Below are 22,961 nucleotides of genomic sequence, written 5' to 3' on the forward strand. Positions count from 1 at the left end.
TGTAGAATTGTTCAAAGTATGTGGTACTACTATTTTTCTTTATAAATGAGAATAATTTGGATAATATATTAATAAGTGCTTCTTTTCACAAACTTTTCATTGAGATTGCTCTATTTCAATCAATGCATAAAATGGCATACAAATGTTTCTGTCAAATTACATTAAATTCTTCATATGACGTATGAAAGAAACTATTTGCTTTTTAATAAATAACAAATTTTAGATAAAATATATCATATTTTATAAAATTGACAAAAAAATGTTCACAGCTCTTTTTGAATTTATTATTTTAAAAATTAAATACACCTAATTTTGTTTTTACATGATAGCTTTATTACTGGAAATTACATGTAAAAAACCATGTAAAAAAATACATTGTATATATGGAAAATTAGAAGATCGTTACAGATCTAAGAAATCAATGAAAATAATGAAATAAACCATATGAAAAAATCTTGTTACAATCTTACTTTTTTGTATGTCATCAAATTTTATTTCATATACATTCATATAAATAAAAATGAATTATAGGAACATAAATTTCATTTTAAAAACAAAAAAATGTAAAGAATTTATGAACATAAAAATTGGTCAGAATATGTAATGTAAGTTATACATAAGATTTTATTCGCTGTCACTTTCTGACAATAAATGCATATGTTTGTGCATGATTGAAATGTTACTGCTATCACTAAAAATGCTTCGGTTATCATGTTCTTCATCTACAGGTGAAGTTCTTTCTGTGAACTCCTGAACAACTTTAGCAGTAATGTCCTGTGGTGCTGATGTTACAGTGATGTTATGAACAAATTCAGTTATTAATGGCTGGGTTTATATTGTGCTAGGCTTTTATATAATTCTCTATAAGACATTAACCTCTCGGGTGTTTTTTTTTCTGGCCACATCAGAAAAAAAGTTTGTATAAAAACGGAATTAGGTGTAAATCAATTAACATGATATAAGTTTCCATCTTTTTTTAAATTTAATAATGAAGACAATTTGTATAGATCACACAATATTTTTTACACTATTGTCATATTTGTTTTTTTACTACTACTAATAATGATAGTTATAAGAAGATAAAATTTTAGTAGTATTTTGAAATTGAATCTGTTTTGTAGATATAACAAATACACATTAAATTTTGTAAATTATTTTTAAGTAAATTTATTATAATTGAACGTAAAAAATTATTATTTATATTTATATTTTTGTTTTATTGATCTATTAATATTTAATCTGTATTTAAGGGTTGCCAAAGAGTTGTAGAAGATTGGCAAAAGATATTACAAGTTCATTCATTAGTACTGAATCCACAAGATGATATGAGAACATGGTTAAAATATGCAAGTTTATGTCAAAGAGCTGGTCGTTTAGTAAGTTTATTTTAATCTGTCATTTCTACACTACTAAATAAATAATTTTTGCTAACAACTATAAAATAGCATACAGATTAAATTTTTTAAATTATGTGAAAAACAAAAGATTTTTTCAAGAAACTAATACATTTAGTTGAATAAATTTAGTCATTCTCAAACTTTATATTCAAATAACTAATAGTACAGCTTTTAAATTCAGAGGATTGAAATTTCTGGATTTCAACAGAAGCCTGAACAGAACAGTCTGTGGGACTTAAGGTTATTTTGTCATTATATGAACTTTAATTTTACATATACAGTTTATTAAACAAATTCAATATACCACCTTTTTCAGCTCCTTGTTTTGAAGATAAGGTAACGGAAAAGACAGCAAAATATTGAGATTTTTATAATAACACTCAGAATATTAATTTTGAATGGGTTCTGTTTTGTATATTTTAGACTCATATATTAAGATTGTAAGCTGAGCATGATCAGATCTTAATCAATTACATTTTTTTAATTAATAAATTGCATAATTTTAATTGTCTTCCTTAAGTTAGCAGTTATTTATTCATTTATTTACCTTGTGAAATACTTACATCAATACATTAAGCATGGTTTCTTTCAATGACATTAATCTCAGGTTTATTATTTTCTAGCTATTGATTTGTTTGGATTCTAAAGTTTTTTGCTTGATTATTTTAATATTTTTTTTATGTGAATTCTTTTAGTTTCAGTAGTTTCTAGATGGCTTGGAATTTATATTTTTCACAGAGACCAGTGTAGTAATCTGCTTACACAATTGTGTGTATTTTTGTAATGTTCAGTATGTAATTTTATTTTATCTAATTATTTTGTGGTCAATGATTTCATCCTTTGTATAGTACTTATTATCATTACTAGTCTTTTTTTCTGTTTTTATTCTGAAGGCATTTGTGCATTGTACCTACCGTATATCTCGGCAGATAAGATGATAGTTGAATCATAAAAAAAGGCCCCCAAAATCCGGGGTCATCTTATAGGACAGATACAAAAAAAAATTAGATTGAAATTTATATAAATTAAAACCATTATAAAAAAACGGTCAAACCATAATTATTTACTAGTAGAGAGTAGGGTATGTGCACAAAATAGAATAGCCCATACGTTTTTGTGAATAGTTAAGGTCATTACCCAAATGCCGAATCAGAAATCAGTGCGAATGTTTGTAACAATCGCAAGGCAGTGCAAGAAAATAAAATTTGTTCATTCGAAAAATTACGAATAGGACATAATTCCGTATACGCTATACAGTATTATTATTCAGATGATGATCGCTGATCTAAACTAAATTCATAGGCCATTGATAGTTTGGGGGTCATCTTATAGGACAGATATACGCTAAAACTATAAAACTTCAACGAAAATTTATATCTCATCTTATCTGAAGGTCGTCTTATCTACCAAGATATATGGTAATCCTAGAGAGCAATTGTTTTTTCCGCTTTTTCTTAATATATTATATTTAAGATATTGTCATATCATGTTGCTGTCCATTTAGTTTTGTTTTTTTTTTTAATTGTGTAATAATATGATTCTTCATTTAGCTAATTTAATTTCCATCTGTTGCTTTTTCTGTATCTGTATAAATTCCATTTCTACAAATAATTCATTTTTTTTATTTATTTAATTTCTGTCATTAATTTAGCAGCACAGATTTTGATATAATCATTCAACTCTCATTTTTCTTTTTCAGTTTCTTTATTTGCAGTAGTACACATTAATCAATTTTTTTGGCAGATAGAATCTACTGATGACTATGTCTAATGCTATTTACATTTATATTAGACATAAATGGCATTAATCACAATCATCATTTTTACTTTCCTGGCTGTTATATATAACAGAGGGAAAGTATGACAATCAGTCAAAAAATAACAACTCAAGATTTTTATGATTTTGGACTTAGGACAAAGCTTGAAACGTGAGAAATGCAAAAAAATTTGAGACTAATTTCTTTGTGTGGGGGGCATGATTTTGTTCACCCTGTTTGAAACTTAATAACTCCTGTGGTTTTTGTTTTTGTTGAAAATTTCTGAAATTTTGCAAGGAGGTTTGTTTATTAGGGGGATTAATGCTATTAAATTTTGGTGGTTAAAGGTCAAGGGGGTGGGGAGATGATGGGAATCATGTGTATCTACAGTAGGGTGGATATAATGATGATTTTACTTGTTATTAGCATTTACAATTTTTCTTATAAAACTCATCCCTACTCTCAAAATTAAGATTTTTGCCATTTTATAATAGTTAAAAATATAAAAAGTTTTTTTAATAAAATATCATAACAGATGACACTACCAAAATTTTAAATGTTGCCAAGAAAGTTTAGCAGCTCATTGCTGGTTTATTCTAGTTTGTCTGTCAGTATTATCAAAATCCAACTGACTTCATTCAATTATTTCTTCAGTATATTGAATTACCAGAACTAATTGAATTAGACCCTGATCATATTGCTGTTATTTAAATTTAATTTAAAGTGCTCCTTAATCATTTTTAATAAATATTATTTTAAGAAACTAATATAGTATTAATTAACTACTATTTCAGGCATTATCTCATAGAACATTGGTGATGTTACTTGGAATGGACCCTACAATGCAGTCAGACATGCCTATTCCTACTGCTAGGCCTCATGTTACATTTGCATATATAAAACACATGTGGAAAAGTAATCAAAAAGTATGTTACTTTTTAAATATTTTGCTTGTTAAAAAATGTTTAAATAAAGTTTTAACAGCATGCATGCTTTTGTAATTTCAATACATTTTATTTTTATTAATGTAAAATACATCTTGGTGATTTCTCATAATCATGAATTAGTTTTATTATGTTAATATGTTGAAAAAAATATTACATCAGAGAATGATAATTTGTTTATTTTTAATTAAATGTGTGTATATATTATGATATTATGAATGTAGTCTATATGTACAAAATATACTAAGGCAAAATCTATTTCCAGTTTGTTAAGGTATTTATGTATTAATTACATTTGTGTTTTTTATATCATTTTAAAGCTTATTTAATATGGATTACCCCTATTACAACTTCTTTCTGTTTAATGTCAAGTAAAATAATTAGAAGCAAAAAATATGCCCAATTTTGCTATTTCCATAGTAGTACTCCTCCCTGCTATTTTGGCTATTAAACTTACCCCTATCCAACATAAAAATGCTTCTGAAAATAACTTTTCAAGTTGACATTCTTTTTATTCATATCCAATTATTAACAGAAAGGTTATTGTAAATTAAATTTTGGTCAGGAAGACTGGTGTCATTTGTTTTGAAGAAAGCTGTGCTTCAGTGAAGAATTCTTACAGGTGGACAAGAAAGAAACAAAAAGTTTTGTTTCACTAAATGTTGTCAACTTATTTGCATAAAGAAATTAATATCTAACTGTAAAGATATTTACACAAAAAATATTATAGAATTTCTCAGTATACAAGTCTTATATTAATATTTACATGTAAATAAATTTCTTTCTTTCATTATTTTTCTAAATAAAAAAAATAATGAAAGAAATAACAATTATTTTTATAATAAATATTTTTTTGTTAAGATGTATATGATAATAAATTAGTAATAGTAAACTAGTATATATATTTTACATAGATAATAAATTGTGCACATATACTGTATATCGGCCTGTATATATGTATATACAGGGGTTGCACTGCATAGCATCAAGATTGCCACTTGGCAATATTTTTATTAAAGTGGCAAAAAAAAATATAATACTGATGGATAAAATTTCTAGTTCACTTATTTTAACATTCAGTGTGAAATTGAATCACAAAAACATGCTTCAGGAAAAACAGCTGTATGTCCAGCTTCTGCACAATGGGAATTCCATGCACATGCACCACATACCTAGCAATTTCATGATGTCACACAGCAAGTTCAGATAGGAAAGTAGGAAATGACATTGAGATCCAAAGCCAGTTTTCATGTAATGCCGCCCAGCATTTCTAGATTGGGAATTTTTATTGACTGACAGAAAATTTAGGGAATTTTTTTTCACTTTGATCTTTCTTCAGTAGACTAAAACAAAAATTTTGATATGATAGAACATGTGAAATACTATTTATACATTGTGATCAAATGTGTTATTTAGAATGACAGTATTCATTAAAAAATTATTCAAAAATGATTTCTATTTCTAAGTGACAGCGTAACATGTTACTTTTGCTTTCCAGACTTCAAACTTGTAAGGCTACCAGCATCTGCATTAATTAGTAAGTAAAACTAGTGGTGATAAATAATTTGAGGTGGCAAAAAACTGGCAAAATGATTGGTGATTTTTTAAAAAAAATTTTAGAGTGACCTCTATATATATACATACATACATACATATACAATACTGCTTGTGTGTAAAACTTTATCTGATCAGTATGTAATAAAATTATTTATTTTTTTGTAGGAAAGTGCTTTTCGGCAGCTTCAGTATTTTGTTCAAACAGCACTTCATCCACAAAATTTGCATTTAATTTCTTCAGAAGATAATCAACAAAGAACAGAACTATACAAATTATTAGCAAAGTAATTCATTAATATATATTTTTAATTTAGTAAGTTTATATTAATTGAAATGCATAAAATTTGGGTTTTAAATTATTACTAATATAGTAAAACCCCTACTTTGTGACCAGTAGTGGTTCTGAACAACAGTGGTCTTTGTGAAGGGCAGTCACTTTGGTGGATGATCTTTTAGAGGGGGTTTTACTGTATTTTAAAATTACTAAACATAAATTTTTACTAAAATAAAATAAATAGCATGAAATAAGATTTTAGTTAAGATTATTATTGTTGATTATATTGTAAAAAAAAAATTAAGTTAGCATTAAAACTAAATATTATTTATGAAAGATATTTTTAATAATTGTCCTTTATTCATTTATAAAATTTTTGCCATAAACTAAATTAATTACATGTATTTTTGGTTCATTTTAAATTATTTTTTAAGTCATTTATATTAATAAATGTAGCATGATTAAATTTATATTCTTTTGAAGCTAAGAGTTTTATCATCATAAATGTTCGTATCTGTTTACCATACTTTTTTTAGAAAGAAACTATTTTAAATAGACTGATAGATTTTTTGAATGATAAATGCTATATCTTCAAAAACATTTAAGTCAAAATAATAAATGCATCTGATTCAATTATATTTGTGCTTACAAGGTAGACCTTAATTAAAAACAAAATTGGTTGATTATATTGTAAACAATTTTTCATTATGAAAAATTTAGTTTAAAATTTAAAAATTGTTATTAAATGTATTATGTGCTTTTTTCATTAAAATTTATAATTTTGAAAAATGTTTTAATTGTAACTAATCTTAAAACAGATGCTATTTGAAGTTAGGAGAATGGCAAGAAAGCCTACAAGGCATAAATGAAACATCAATTCCTATGATACTACAATATTATGCTGCTGCTTCAGAAAGAGATAAAAAATGGTATAAGGTAATATTCTTATATTTATCTATTGATTCTTTATTTCTATAAAAATAATTTTTCTTCATTAAAAAGAAAATGAAAGATTTTTGTATGATGATAATTGTTTTTTACAGTGGTCTTAGTTTTTGTTGAAGATTGTCTGAATTTATCTGATTTTATTGTATAATTAATTCCAAAATAATATATAAAAACTAGAATCGCAAAAGCCTTTATTTATTTTTTATGGCATTCTTATTATTTAGAGGAGATTTGAATATTTTATTTAATCCAATGATGTCATTTAGGACAGGGATTTTAGGTCTCATGTCCAAAATGTTTTGTTTTATATTCCTTAAAATTAATACTTATCTGTAAGTTTTAAAATTAATTAAACTCTGCTTTATTGGAGAACTCATTTACAATAGTGCAATTAACAAGAACTCAAGTATTTATAACCCTCCTGGCTCATCTTTAGGGTGGTAACTGTGTACATATGTACAATAAAAATCAGTTTGTAACTTTACCAGTAATATACTAAACATTCAGATTTCAAAGAATATCAAAAAGAGTAGATACTTTTAAATTTTGGTTGGTATGTATTATTTTGTTAATTTTAAATAATTTTGGTAAGATTTTTAACCCAATATTGATGATATTTGATCCAAATTATAAGATAATATTTTTAAAAATTGTTTTTTTTTTTAATTTTTACATTTTTTCTGTTGGGGTTTGTCTGTTTTACTTTTATATATTTATAATTTCCTTCAGAATAAAGTATTCTTGTATTTTAGGCACGTGTCTTTGAATAAATTATAGAAGTCAATAAAAGTTGTTTATTGTCTTGTCTTTAGACACATTTTAATCTTTGGGAGAAACTTTAGCTATGTGTAATGTCTAATCTAAAATGATTTAAAAAAACATTAAATTTTATTTTTTAAGCATTCAAATGTTAATATGTTAATCATTTATTTAACCAAAATAAAATATTATTTGACTAATTTACAATTGGCATACATAAAAATTATTTTCCAGGCTTGTCATGCATGGGCTTATATGAATTATGAGGCTGTTTTATTTTATAAACATCAAAAACCAAAGAAACAAGATGAATTAACAAATTCTAATAATTCAAATATATCTTCTGATGTCTCATCAGTAGCTACACAAGAGTCAGAAACAGTAGATGCTTCAAAACTTGGTTTGGTATGTATTATTTTATTTTAAATAATATTGGTTTAGAAAACTGTCACAGGAATATTTTTTTTGCTTTTTTCTTTTTGATTATTAACGTTTTCCTTTTCTATGAAATTTTGTTTTTGTTTCCTTGTGCACTGTGTTTAATATATTGTTTATCATATTTTGAGACTTTGTATTTTTCTTCTTATTCTAGTGACTTTTCTCTCATGTTTTAGTATAGTTAAGTATAGTTCTCTACAACGAATATTTCAAGAAGATTATCTTAACATGAAAATATGAATTATTTATGTTTATATTGGCTTGGTATATATTTTTGTATTTTTTTTTATTAATATGTTTAAAAAATGCACTTTTCTAGAATGTTTCTGGATCAATTCTAATATACAAACTTCATTATTATTAATCTTTCTTAAAAATTTTTCAGAATAATTTTTTTCTTATCGTAAGTAAATCATTAATATTTAAATTTAATGAAAAGTTTATTGTAAATGTATTAAAAAAATTCTACAAGAGTTGTCATTAGTTCTGCCAGTTTTCATTATGAAAGTGAGCTAACTGAAGTTCCATTTTGTTGATTATGTATTTTTTACATTTTAAGTATGAATTATACAAAAAGTAAAATAACTAAGCTATTACAAGGATGTAGTATTTTTAAATGCCACAAATTTTTTGTTTAACTGTTATTAGTTTAAATATTTTTCAATTACCAAAAAAAGAACTAAATTCAGTGTAATAAAGTGTAACTTAATCTTTATTTTTTTCAAAAAGTAGGAAAATTAAATGAATAAATAAATTAATTATAAGTTAGTTACCTAAATAAAATATAAAAATAATTTTAATAACTTCTTTTTTAAATTTATAATTTATATTTAATAGGATAGAACTATCTAGCACATGTAGAAAATTTATAACAAACATTCATAGTCAATTTATTTAACTCAAAGCTCTGAAAATTTCTTTTGTACCTGGAGACAAAATTTTTTTACTTCTCAGGCTACAAGGGAATTTTGTATATCAAAACCCATCAAACAACTTTCCCATTAACCAATTTTGTCTTGAATGAATTAAACCAATTTTGGCTGATTTCTTGTTCAAAGAGTTGATAAAGAAATGTTTCCAAACTATTAGAGCAGTGGTTCCCAACCGGTGTTCCGTAAGCATCTCCCAAGTGTTCCGCAGATTTAGTCGCAAATCGGAAAGTGTACAATCGTATTCGAGCCGCCGAATATCAAAAAATTAAAATCATAAAATTTTCATAAACTTAAATATATATGTACGACTCGTACTTATGCAGTGTACTACTGTTTCGAATAAGATAAAGGCAACGATAAAAACTGAATGAAATATGTAAAAAACATCAGGCACAAGTTTCCCATTAAAGTTATTTAGATATATTTTTTCCTGTCTTAGAATTGGCGTTAATGTGGGAACGCCGGGGGGAGAGACGAAGTCGTACCCCCTTTTTTTCTCGGCTTTAGGTCGGCAAGACCCACCCCACTGTCAAGGATGGCTAAATTTATCGTAATATCCCGTTTTATCAGGATCGGTAATTAATTGTTAGGTCGAGTGGAGGAAGTGTGGGGTCGTCGATAAGAAAAAGGCAATATCCGTAGTAGCAGGACAACACAGATAACAACAAGTGTAGGGGAATTGTAACTGACCGATTTCGAAGGTAGGGCTCATGATACCGTAGGTTTGTATAGAATGGCCAGTCACGCTTCTTAAATCTGTTTCCTTATCGCTATCGATGTCTACCCTCTCTATCATCGTATTAGCAAAAGATTTGGCTGAGAGAGACACTTTCGCTCCCGTGTCTATTTGAACTGTGGCTGGATTTCCTCCGATAAAACACTCAAAAATGGCTTCGCTTTGCGTAGGGAAGGAAGCCATGGAGGCAAGAGGCGACGGGGTTCGGTTTCTTGCTCTCAAGGGGTTTTCTGCCTGCTGCTTTCATCTTCCCGGTGTTCTCGGCCTAAACCTAGCCGTAGGATAAGGGTTCCTTCGGGAGTGCGATCGATATTGTCGCCCATCAACGCTTCGCACTCGGCCTCTCCATTTGGACTGCGAATTCTCCAGGGATTGGGATCGAAATCGGACCCTATTTTGTTCGTTGTCGGGTTCCCGTCTCGCGGGCGAATAGTTTCGAGGCGGAGGCGGTGTCGCACGCTCACCTTCGTTAATGGCTGCAGGGGAGGGCGAGTTCCGGTTCCTATTTGAGTTAAGGGTAGCTTGAACACTCGACTGATCGAACCGACGTCGGAAAGTAGTCGGCCGATAGTCATTTTGCCGGGTAGGTGGCTTAGCATAGGTGGAGTTCCGGAAACTGCCCCGATCACTTCGTCTCCCCGAGGGGGTCCTATAATTGCATGGAGTTATACCTCGAGTGAGCTCGTCCACTCTACCTTTAAGTTCCTTCCAGCGTCTTTGTTAATTGCGTTAAATCGTCTAACGGGGGATGATCGGTTGATCACAGGTTAATTGTCCGCAGGTTCCCGCGTGAACGCGCGGTGAGTTCTTCAATCGTTTCTCTTCATTAATTGCGGCGTCTAAGGCCTCATCGAAGGTTTTTGGGGCATGACTCATTACCCTTTGTTGTATCCTTGGTGTAATACCGTTTAAAAATTGGACCTTTAGGCGTTCGTCCAATTCCTTTCTCTGTACTCTCTGGATGATAGCGGTTTCCGCCGCATCCGCGCCGGGTTCCGGCGTGATTTCTATCTCCGTCACTAGCGCTTGCAACCGGGCGGCATATGCTTGGACATCTTCATCCCTTCGTTGCACGCAAGAATAGAATCTATTTAATCGAAAAGTGAGAGGCACTCGATCAAAGCGCTGGAGCATAAGTCGCTTGAATTCATCGAAATCGTTGACTTCCTTGATTCGCTGATCCTTTCGTACGAATTCCCGGGCTATCCCCGCTAGTTTTAGCTTCGCTACTGCCAGCATTTGCGCTTTCGACCAGGCGGCAACCTTCATAATATCTGCCAAAGAATCGAAAAAGTCCGTTACACGGGGGCCTTGCGGGTCTCCTGTGAATACGGGCAGCAATGGAATATTCCCGCCTAGACCGCCTAACGTAAGGGAGTTCTGTCCTGGATTCGCTGGATTAGCAGGCCCTGCCGCGGATTGAGGATTGGGTTCCATGATTGGTACTTATAATAAAGGCCCTAACTTGCCTGAAATCGACCTCGTTGTACGGATATGGCCTTTTTGGTTTTCTTACCGATAGTTCGAAAAAGTCAAACCCCACTCCTGAAAAACCAATTTGTGGGAACGCCGGGGGGAGACGAAGTCGTGCCCCCTTTTTTTCTCGGCTTTAGGTCGGCAAGACCCACCCCACTGTCAAGGATGGCTAAATTTATCGTATTATCCCGTTTTATCGGGATCGGTAATTAATTGTCAGGTCGAGTGGAGGAAGTGTGGGGTCGTCGATAAGAAAAAGGCAATATCCATAGTAGCAGGACAACACAGATAAGATTTATTAGAATAGAGAATCGATTACATCGGAACGACGCATTCCGTCCCTAATCGCGGGAGAGAGAGAGCTCACAATGGTTAGGGGATTCATACCTCTCGGTTATCGCTTATGATCGAGAATGTTCTTCGGTTCGGGCTGAAGGTTCTTCGGGCGTCCTTCCTGGCGGTGGGCGGCAGGATCGGCTTGTAGGCGAAGGCTCCGGCGTCTGGAATGGCCTTCGTACAGGACTCGAGTCAACGGGTCGTTCTCCTTCCTCCGACCTCTTTCTTAGATATCTCTCCCCTTTATATACCCCCGGTCCCTTCCATAACGATCACCAATCGCGATGGAGGGTGGTGACTTGAGTTCCATGACTCAGGTGGGATCCGGAGAAGGAGGGAAGCGGGTTTGACGGTGGAAGACTGTACATCCTTCAAAGTTTGATCGTTATCTCGGATCTCAATTGTTATCTCCCAAGGGGATTTGAAAGAATGAAAAATTAAAATCGGACCGGCTCAATTCGGTCCTCACATTAATAATACGAGTAGAGATTTTGAATTATAACTGCTTAATTCTAATAAAATAACTGATGACAAGCTTATGTATTTCATATTAACTTAAGTAAGTGTTCCGCTAAAGAAAATTGCTCACAAAAGTGTTCCGCATCCTAGAAAAGGTTGGGAACCACTGTATTAGAGTGTACATATAATTCTTGATTATTGATAGTGTTGTTATTAAGTATCATATTTTTCATTTTTAAAGGTTTATAATAGCTTAGCTAGCAGAAGACTTTAATAATTTAACATTAGCTCAAATAGTTTATTATGCTTTATTGCATTCTCAAGAAATAAGTGCAGAAATATTTATTACTACTTTTTTTCATAGGAAAAGTTTTTAGATTTTATTCAATAAATTGTTATTTATTTCATATAACCATTTTCTGTTTTAATTATAGAAAATAGAACACATACGAAATTATGCAGTTCCAGCTGTACGTGGATTTTTCCATTCTATTGCTCTTTCTCATGGTAATTCTCTTCAGGATACTTTAAGGTAAATGATTATTAGTAATTATTATTTTTATATTTAAAGTTACATTAATTATCATCACTATAAACATTACCAAGTTAAAAATCAATTAAATAAAAATATTGTGAAAAGATGTCAATTCCAGTCATATATGTTATAAGTTTTTTATTTCAGGCTTTTAACTTTATGGTTTGATCATGGTCAGTATACTGAAGTACACGAAGCTGTTTCTGATGGAGTTAAGACTGTACCTATTGAAACATGGCTTCAGGTATTTAAAATTAATTTAAACCAGAATTAGTAACTGGATTCAAATGAAAATATAATGTTAGTTAGAAGTTATTAGAAAGTAAAAAGAATAATTCAATTAAACTGAAGTAGAAGAGTTAAAATTTTGAAACAAGTTTTATTTTATTACTATAAATTGTTTGCATCTGTTACAAAATCCAATATATATGTTTTATTTTATTGAAAATAAATGTATCTTGACAATAATAATTTAATTTTTTATAATATTTTTAAATTATTAACCTTTTCCATGCGGTTAGCTACCGATCGGTGTGTATCACGTGAATTCTTCGTTTATCGGTGATGCGAAACTTACCGATCGGTAACAATTAAAAAATTCGATTAATTTGCGCTATATTCGAGTTTTCCAGAGATCTTAGCTTTGATTCGCTCTTCTGTATGTCGATTGACTTTGTTTAAGCCAATAAACGTTTTGTTACCACCCCTGGGCCATAAATATTTTGGTAAATACATCCCCTACTATTCTACAGTAAATCTTCGCAGTTAACTACACAGTTGGCTGAAAACAATCAAAGGGAAACTCCTTCTACAGTTTTATTGAGTCTCTTCTGTCTTTGTCGACGTTACTTTAACTAATCACAGACTTATGAAACGAAAAAATTGCCGCGAAAAGCCCCGCCTCCAACCTTCGAAGTAAAATGTAAATAATCACTGTAAATTCGCTTTTTAAATCGATTTTTAATTCTAATTAACTAATTTAATGCACTTAGACATTAAATTAGCTAATTCGGCAATATTTAGGTGAGTAAATATGTTTTTAAAACTATCTAGCGATAAATATTCCCGGGAAACTCCACCTTCCTATAGTAAGTCTATGGAAGGTGTTCGCGCTGTTAATTTGGCTTTAAAATTTTTGTCAAATGAATTCATATATATTTTGAATACATTTAATTATTTTACAAAAGTAAGAGCAAAGCTCTACGACTGACACAGTCGTACAGCTGACTAATCGGTGTCGCTTCACGATAACAATCGACTAATCTCCCAGCTAAGTAATTAGAGACATAGTGTGAATAATGGCAATAACTTCTCCCCCGCGCTAGGTAGAAAGCTGCAGTTTGTTTTGTTTAATAGAGGACAGATGTTTCTATCTAACAAATGTACAAAGTTCAGCGATTCTCTGTGAATTAATTTTTTTTTTTTTTTTGTTCGTAACCTTCAAATTTGTTCGTAAACTTCATATTATTTTAAATATGTATAAAACTAAAAATTATACAATCATAAACTGTAATATGTTTTTAATCAAACACAAAAAACAGATTAAATATAGCGCAATATTGAAGTGAAATATCGCGATTCAAAAAATTACCCAAAAACGCAAAAATGCGCCGCATAACGAATTCCACCTATTTACTTAATGCTAAAGGTTTTCAGCATGGAAAGGGTTAAGCTAGTCTTTTAAATTTTTAATCTGCATTACAGTTATTATCATAATATTTTACAGGTTATTCCACAATTAATAGCTCGCATTGACACAACTCGTCCAACTGTTAGCAACTTAATTCATCAATTATTATTGGATATAGGCAAATGTCATCCTCAAGCATTAATTTATCCTTTAACTGTTTCATCTAAATCTGCTGCTCCAGCTCGTTTAAGTGCAGCAAACAAAATATTAAAGAGCATGTCTGAACATAGTGGTGTGCTTGTTCAACAAGCAATGATGGTAATTTTATTAACAATATTATCTTAGTTTACATTTGAATAAAGTATACTTAAACTATATTATTACTTTATAGAGTATTTATAAAATAATACACAGTGTATTTTATTAATGTTGTTTACACTGTAATTTATTTTTAAAAAATGGTAATTTTATATTAATTTTAGTTCTAATTACATATATTTTCATTATATTTTTGATAATTGAATATATTCTGTATCATTATCAATAAGGACAGAAAAATTGTCATTTTTAACTGCTTATAATACAAATAGTTGTTTAGACAACATTCATATCATCTATTCTATAACAATTAAAATGATTTTTAAATGTTATAGAATAGTTTATTTTACTATGGTTTATAACATCACTTATAAACCATAGTAAAATAAACTCTTTATTCAGTCTTTTGACTATCAGGTGAAAAAGTTTAACTAATGGTCATTGGAATCAAAAGATTTTTTGAATGATGATCTGAAGATGAGGATCAATTTAGGAAATGTTAACCAAAGTTATTGCAAAGGTTAAATGTAATGATTAAAGGCTTACAAAAACTAAATTTAAGGAGTTTACTACAGTTAGTTTTAAGCAAAGAAGTCAGAGAGAGATGTCATTTAATTAATAATATAAAAGCTGTCTTCTGTGTTTGACATGTGAATTCCTTATAACTCCTGCAATTTTTGTCCAATCCAGATGAAATTTTGCATTTTGATGAAAAGTATAGGCTACTTATTTTGCAGAAATATTAGCTATAGAATAAACATTTTATTGATTTTCGATCAGTTATTGCATTTACATTATAGTGACATCAGTTATCACATGACGTTCGTGCTTGATGATGAAATTTCCCTTGCATTTTTAAATATTTTGGCAAATGGCATATCTTAAACTTCATTAAATTTAAAATTTACAAAAAGATAGCCACATTGTGTCACTTCTATAACAAATTTTAAAAAAAAAACTTTTCATAGTGACCACATTCTATTATTCACTCAGAAGTAATGATCTAATGAGCCCATTATTTAGAAAGTGTTATCGCTAATCTAACTAACATACATACAATTCATTTTTGTTTTATCAATGTAGAATTAAAAAGATTTGCTATTTTGTCAAAAAAAAAAAAAAAAAAAAAAAAAGAAGCAGCCTAGGGGAAAGCATAAGAGTAAAATTGATCAAGTAAATTCTAGATCTAAAAGAATCAGAAGAGCTGAGACCCCTGAAGGCCATGAAATCTAACTTGAGCAACATTGAGTAAGAATGGCTTTGTCAAGTGCTGCAAAATCAGCATCACAATGTCAAGCTTGATGTGGGGAAATTTCTAGTTTTTCAAATGTTTTGTGAAAAAGTCATTCAGAAATATGTTTCACAAGTATAATTACTGATTGGCATTAGTTTTAAATAAGGATCTAGTCATTTCAACAAGTATTTAAATATTTGTTCTTTTAATAAATAATATTAAACACAGAAAATAATAATCTAATCAGACGTCATGTATTTTTGAAATAATAGCCTGTCTGTCATCATTTGCATTTCTTTTTAACATTTGAAGTAATTATATTTTAGATTTTCAAGCATTTTATTCTTATCATTATTATTATTTATACTTTATATTTTAAATTTTATTACTTAAAATCTCTTTCTGTAAACACTAATTCTCAATTTCAGCATCTAATAGTAACTTATAATGGAAAATATAGGTTTAATGATAGTTTCTAAATAACAGCAAATTTGATAAAATATTTCTGGTCCAACAGAATAACAATAAATATGTTGTCAAATCCTGAAATAAACAGGAGGATTTAACAATATGAGCTAGATCAATGCTATCAATGCTTTGCAAGCTTATGGAGATTGACATTATTGCATGTTTATAAAATCAGTATCTTAAAAGACAGCATTAATTTATATTATAATGCTGATAAAACTAGGACACTTTGCTACAGGATTGCTAAATGTTAAAGGAATATCACTGCAAATAAGTCATTCAAAAAATTGGTAAATATAGTTATCAATAGTTGTTAATATCAATTTCAAACACATATTCAACTAAAAATTTTCCAACAACCCAGTATTGTTCTTTCTTAGTGAATGTGTTTTTATCTTTTCATCAAGTCTAATAAATGCATTGAACTTTTCACTCAGTTATGTTTCAGTCACTTTATTATTAATCACAACAAAAACTATCCACTGACACCTGACATTTTTTTGTTATTTTTTTGTATTCCTAATTATTTTTATCATTATTATTATTATTATTTTTATTTTTTATACTTTTATGTAAAAAATAACTATAAAATAGCATTGCATTGTTATTTTTAACTTAATTTTTTTAAGTTAACAGTGTGGAAACTTTAAGAACAATAATAATGAATAATCAGACAATTTTTTTAAGAATTAATCCAAATTCTGTTTTTTGGTCTTATAAAAACTAAATAAGTTACCATTTTTTTAAAGAAGAAAAAATGATTAAATGCATTGCCTCAAAATTTATATTCAGAATTTGATGATAAAGAAAATCAATTTATTATATAACAATTTAAATGATAAAAAAGTGATAAAACAAAACTGTTTTATCAGTTTTATTTATGTTATTTTAAATTAAATGTTTAAGATTTAAAGAGATATTTTTAAAAATTGTAAGAAAAAATAATTATATACAACTTGGAAGTTGACATTTTTTCTTATAGTAAATACATTATCATCAGAAAAATTTATAGAGATGTCAGAATAGAAAGTATATACTATCAGATAGAAATATGATAAAATGCTGCAAGTAAATAAATATAAACATGAAAAGAGTATAAAAACAAAATAACTCTTGTAAATAAAATAATTCTATGAGCAAATAAAAATATGTATTGTAAATGTATTAGGTATCTTAACTGCACTTATATAAGCATCTTAACTGTAACTTCCAACTGTTTAATTCTTGGTTTTACTTTAATTTCAAAAGCTACATTATCCTGTAAGTTTGTATATTCAGATTTGTAAATATGGCAGTAAAAATAAGAAAATGAAAAATAAAGTTAATAATCAAACTATATTTAAAAAGCAAAGAAATAAATAAACTTTGGTTCTTTAAATATTTTATTTTTTACCTCTACATAATCAGTTTAGAGGAAGAATTGGATTCTTTGTAGTCTGAATTAAAATACAAAAATATTTTATGTTAGATGTTTTTTTAATTTGTTTTATATAAAATTTTAGTGAAAAGTAATCTTTATTTGTGTTTATGTTATTTGTTCACAATGTAAATTCCAAGTTCATAAATTCAACATGAAATATATTTCATGTTGGCTTTGTAAAATTGAAATTACAATAAAAGTTTTTATCTTTAAAAAGAATATATTTAAATACTGTATTAAATTTATATAATAAAGTACCTATTAAATTTCTAATAAGTCATATTAATGCAAAAATATGTATTAAGTACCATATTTACTTGTGTATAAGATGATCTTGCATATAGGATGAGGTGCGACTTTAAAAATCAAAAGAAAGAAAATTAGATTTATTAATGCAATTTTAATTTTATTTCCTTTAATCACAAAAAAACTATAATCAAATGCACGTATTAAGGCAAACAACCACGTTTGTCTTAATACATGATGAATGGAAAACAAAACCAAAACATTATAATGTGCTTGACCAGAAAAAATTTATTTTTAATGATTCAGAATGTGCTAATATTTATTAAAAATAACAATTTAAGAAATATGAAATAACTAGATTTATAATCATTGCTAAGTGACCAGTATTTCATTAATGATTTTATAAATAATGAGGAACTATTTTCTGCAAACAAATGAGATACAATGTGGTTTCTAATTGATGGACATAGTTTAAAGTAATAAACAAAGGGGGATGCATCTTAGTTTGTTTACAGTAGATGCCAATAGCAAATTACAATAAATACACTGTAGATCGGTATTTGACGAGTCAGGAATAGCAACTAGTCATTTCTTTCCTCAAAGCTATTTCCGGACCATATCTTTGAAAGTGACATTCACCTTGACCTCGATAGCACCCTGCTATAATGGCAGCGTGAACTATACACTGTTCACAGAAATTATTGCAAAATTGCAAAGAATCCTTCACTCGCACATATATGATGACCATGATTTTTAAAACAGTGAAAAATTAATGAAAACCTTGTCTTATACGCAAATAAACACAGTATTTTATTTATTTAATAATTTATATATTTAAGAGTCTTAATAAAATAGATATTAACACAATTTGTATAAAATAGGTTAGTGAAGAACTAATTCGTGTAGCCATTTTATGGCATGAATTATGGCATGAGGGATTAGAAGAAGCATCTCGTCTTTACTTTGGTGAAAGAAATATAAGGGGCATGTTTGCAACATTGGAACCTCTTCATCACATGATGGATCGTGGACCACAAACCTTAAAGGAAATTTCATTTAATCAGGTAACATTTTTTTATCCTAAATTTTTATTCTGTATTTAGGTCATTAATGGAAATGTACTCACAAATAATTAAATATCAAAGTGTTGGTTCTCAATTTCAAAGATGGGAAATTTTAGAAAAGATTCATAAATAAACAGATAATTATATAAAGCACAACAAGTATTTGAATTAATAAATAAAGAATATTAAAATTGAGAAAAATATTCTTAAAGCAGAACAGGCAAGTGACACAAAATATATTTATTCATTTTATATTAATACAGATAACGTTCAATGGACAAAAGAAAGAATTACTCCCCAATAACAAACCCTTATATAATAGCAAAACAGCAACTACAAAAACACATAAAATGCAACAAAACATATATAAAACAAACAAAATAATGACATTAAGAAGTACAAGATAAAAATACAAAATAAGATTATCCAATAAAAATACATAAAAATACAATACAATATAGTTAAAAAAAAAAAAAACACATAAAAGTGAGAGAATTCAAGTATCCCTTGCTTAATGTGGGATTTTTTTTTTTTCAATTAATGCATAAATTAATTGCAGCATTCCCCTTTTATACATGGTAAAGGTTCTAATTAATATGTGCTATAACAGCTGTCTTTACCTAACATAGATATATTTTTCTTGTCAAATAAGGTGTTAGTGAATTTTCTATTTTCTTTTATTAAAATAAAAATATTTATTATTAACTGAAAATTTGTTTTATTGGGTCATGATTGTTCAGTTGTGTACCAAGTTACTATTGTATTTGATTAATGCAGTTTTGATATACACAGTAGCATCGAGGGATTAATTAACAGTGCTAATCAAGAGATACCAGTATAAAATAAGGTATGCAATAAACAAAAAATAAATATATACAATACAACAAAATAATATATATTTACAATACAATAACAACAGATGAATAATCAATGAGAATACTAAAATTCTTAAAGATTTTTTTTAAACAAACAAGGTCCAAACTTAAGTTATATACCTAAATTAATGTAAAAATATAGTTAAGTATATAATATAACTATACACTTAAGTTAAACTGATAGTTACATGTGTTACTTAAAAAATTCCATCTTTGCAAAAATTTATTAATCTAGAAATACTTGAATTTCATTTATCAAATGAAAATTTTAAATGTAAACCAAGAAACCATTTATCGACCTGAAGAAGACGAAAATAATCTTGTCGAAAGCACTTTTAAATATAGTGACGTTTGTAATCTAACGCCTGTATGACAAGAATTCTCTCGTATAAAATTTTAAATTATATGCAATCACAAATTTAATAGACTTTACGAAAAAGTTAAGTAAGTGATTTGAAGTAGAAATTAAAACATGCATAAAATTTTTATAAAAATGAATTTTCTCTTTTCTAATAGGCTTATGGGCGAGATTTAACAGAAGCTCTGGAACATTGTAAACGATATCAACGTACCGGAAATATGCAAGATTTAACACAGGCTTGGGATTTATATTATCATGTATTTCGAAGAATATCAAAACAGCTGCCTCAAGTAAATTTATAGTTTTATTATTAAATATAAAAATTGATAAGCATTTGCCTAAGCTATTGTTTTAAAGTTAGTTACTTTTTCTCAAAAAAATTAAATATAAAAATCAATTCAAGTTTTGTAATAGTTTGATACATTTTTAATAGCTGACTTCATTGGAGTTACAATATGTTTCACCAAAATTGATGATGTGCAGAGATTTAGAATTAGCAGTTCCAGGAAGTTATAATCCTAGTCAGCCAGTAATCAGAATATCAAAAGTTGAAAGTTCTTTACAAGTTATTACAAGTAAACAAAGACCAAGAAAACTTTGTATTAAAGGTAAATAAATATAAATAATACTATAGTAAATATATTGTAAAATATTATATGCTAATTTATAGAGAAACAATCTATATTTATTTTTTATTAAGTAAAGTTAGTCAGATGCTGTAATAGTTTGTACAATTTCCTTTTGATTAATTAGTAGATAGAAGAAAAATTCAAAAAATAAAATCTTTGCCATCTCATATTAAATACTAACTGGATTATGTGTTTTATCAGTATTTCTTTATGTGGAATGTATACAGTACCTTCAAACTACTTTTTTTAAGATGAAAATTTTAAAAATGACAGAGCTTGAATATTATATTTTAGTATATTCTCAGGTCAGATTTTAACTGTTTGGCTGACATCTAAATATTTTATTCAACCAGTTTAATATTTTCATTAGTTTTTATGCCTGTGATTTCTGTTTATTGGACATTTATCATTATAAACAGGTGTCTTTTATAAAATCTCAATCAGTTTTGATGACTAGTTGAAAGTAGGATTACAAACATTCAGTGCAGCAGTCTAAGCTAAATGCACTGTCAGAAACCGATTTGCTTTACAACACTGCAGAAAAGCCATACTCTGAACAATCACAGGAAATTGATTTTAATCTGGAGTGGCAGCTGTTTCAGATTACTGATCATACAGGAGGAGATAATTCTGAGTTAAGGTTTGCTTAGTCAACAGTTTGTGAGGCACTAAAAAATCAAAGCATCAAGCACACAAAGTGTGTGCTGCACATCCTGACTGAACAGAACAAGCATGACCACATTTCCAAGAGTGTATTGCTCTAAATTGGTACAGAACTGACTCTTCATATATTGTCTTTGTGACCTGTGAAGAGAAATGGATTTCTTTGAAAGTTCAATTATTCAACTATTACAATTCAACTACCCAAAGTGCCTATATAATGTTCAGTGAATGACCACCCACCTACCAAGTCTAAGCAAGCTTTGAGTAATGAGAAAGTAATGCTATGTGTATTCTGGGATTGTCGAGGAATCATGTACTGTTGTTACATATTGTCAGACAAAAGAATTGACAGTGACAACTATAGTGAAGAGCTTGATAACCTGGTTACAAGGATTATTGAAACTCATTCATCATTAGCCAATCAGAAGAGAGTTTTGTTTCATCAAGATAACACTAAATCACATACTAGTGAGAAGATGACCCATCACCTGTAGCAGCTGGAGGAACTTGTGATCACTCACCATATTTGGCAAACCTTGCCCATCAGATTTTTTTACTTGCTTTGATGTGTGCAAAATCATCATAATGGTGAAATGCTACTTGAATAAGATGCTGCAAAAAACATGGTAAACTTTCTCTCAAGCAGCCATCTTTTTTTCAGTTGGATATTCAAAAGTTGGTCCTGGGCCATACCTAACAGCCAGGAATACAATCTTGGTTAATTTTTTGTATTATCTTTGAATAAAGTCCTTTTTTTCTGTACCCTAATTTTTGGTAACAATTTTCCAGTTTTCCTTAAAATATAAATATTTTACTTTTATTTTATTATATATAAAATTATGATGATGTTTTTTTATAGGTAGTAATGGCAAAGATTTCATGTTCTTATTAAAAGGACATGAAGATTTAAGACAAGATGAAAGAGTAATGCAGCTATTTGGCTTGGTCAATACACTTCTTATAAATGATCCTGAAACATCTTTACGAAATTTAACGTAAGTTATTACAATTTATCTAAATTTAAAAAATAATTTTGATAAATAACCAAACAGATCACAATTTTGAATCATAATATAGGTTTTGAGTAGTTGTTCACTTGTCAATATAATTTTTAGGGTAGCAGTTTTTCATAAACTTTTGATAACAGGATTCATTTGAATATTTAAATTATTTCTTAAACCATTTGTTATTACTGATTTTAACTTTATTGAAATATTACATTTATTAATTTTTATGTCAGAGTAATAAAATGAAATGCATTGAAACATATTTGATATGTTGACAGTTAGGTTATTTATTTTTAATTTATATTTTAATTTATTTTTATAGTTTTACAGTGTTTATGTAAAAAAATATTATTTGGGACATTTTATGGCTTCCTAACTGCGTTACACATTAATGACTGGTTGTTTGATGATTTCTGATTATTTTTAGATTTTTTTTTATCAATTTGAATTTTGTAACAATAATTAATTAGATTTGTTTCACTGATGATATTTAGTTATG

At 28.5% G+C, this 22,961-nt stretch overlaps 1 protein-coding gene across 1 annotated transcript in view; it reads left to right on the forward strand.

The window, feature by feature from the left end:
* LOC136989972 (serine/threonine-protein kinase mTOR-like) overlaps positions 1-22,961 on the forward strand; it is a 136,275-nt gene that overhangs the window by 94,484 nt on the left and 18,830 nt on the right. Inside the window, 12 exon segments of the mRNA XM_067288283.1 lie at positions 1,251-1,376; positions 3,948-4,079; positions 5,820-5,938; positions 6,747-6,864; positions 7,870-8,040; positions 12,447-12,544; positions 12,695-12,791; positions 14,274-14,495; positions 18,745-18,927; positions 20,319-20,453; positions 20,597-20,771; positions 22,315-22,450. Of these exon segments, the coding sequence (XP_067144384.1) occupies positions 1,251-1,376; positions 3,948-4,079; positions 5,820-5,938; positions 6,747-6,864; positions 7,870-8,040; positions 12,447-12,544; positions 12,695-12,791; positions 14,274-14,495; positions 18,745-18,927; positions 20,319-20,453; positions 20,597-20,771; positions 22,315-22,450 (1,712 nt within the window).

The sequence above is a fragment of the Centruroides vittatus genome, unplaced genomic scaffold (genome assembly GCF_030686945.1).
Source record: "Centruroides vittatus isolate TY-2023 unplaced genomic scaffold, ASM3068694v2 scaffold_861, whole genome shotgun sequence".
NCBI classification, from domain to species: domain Eukaryota; kingdom Metazoa; phylum Arthropoda; class Arachnida; order Scorpiones; family Buthidae; genus Centruroides; species Centruroides vittatus.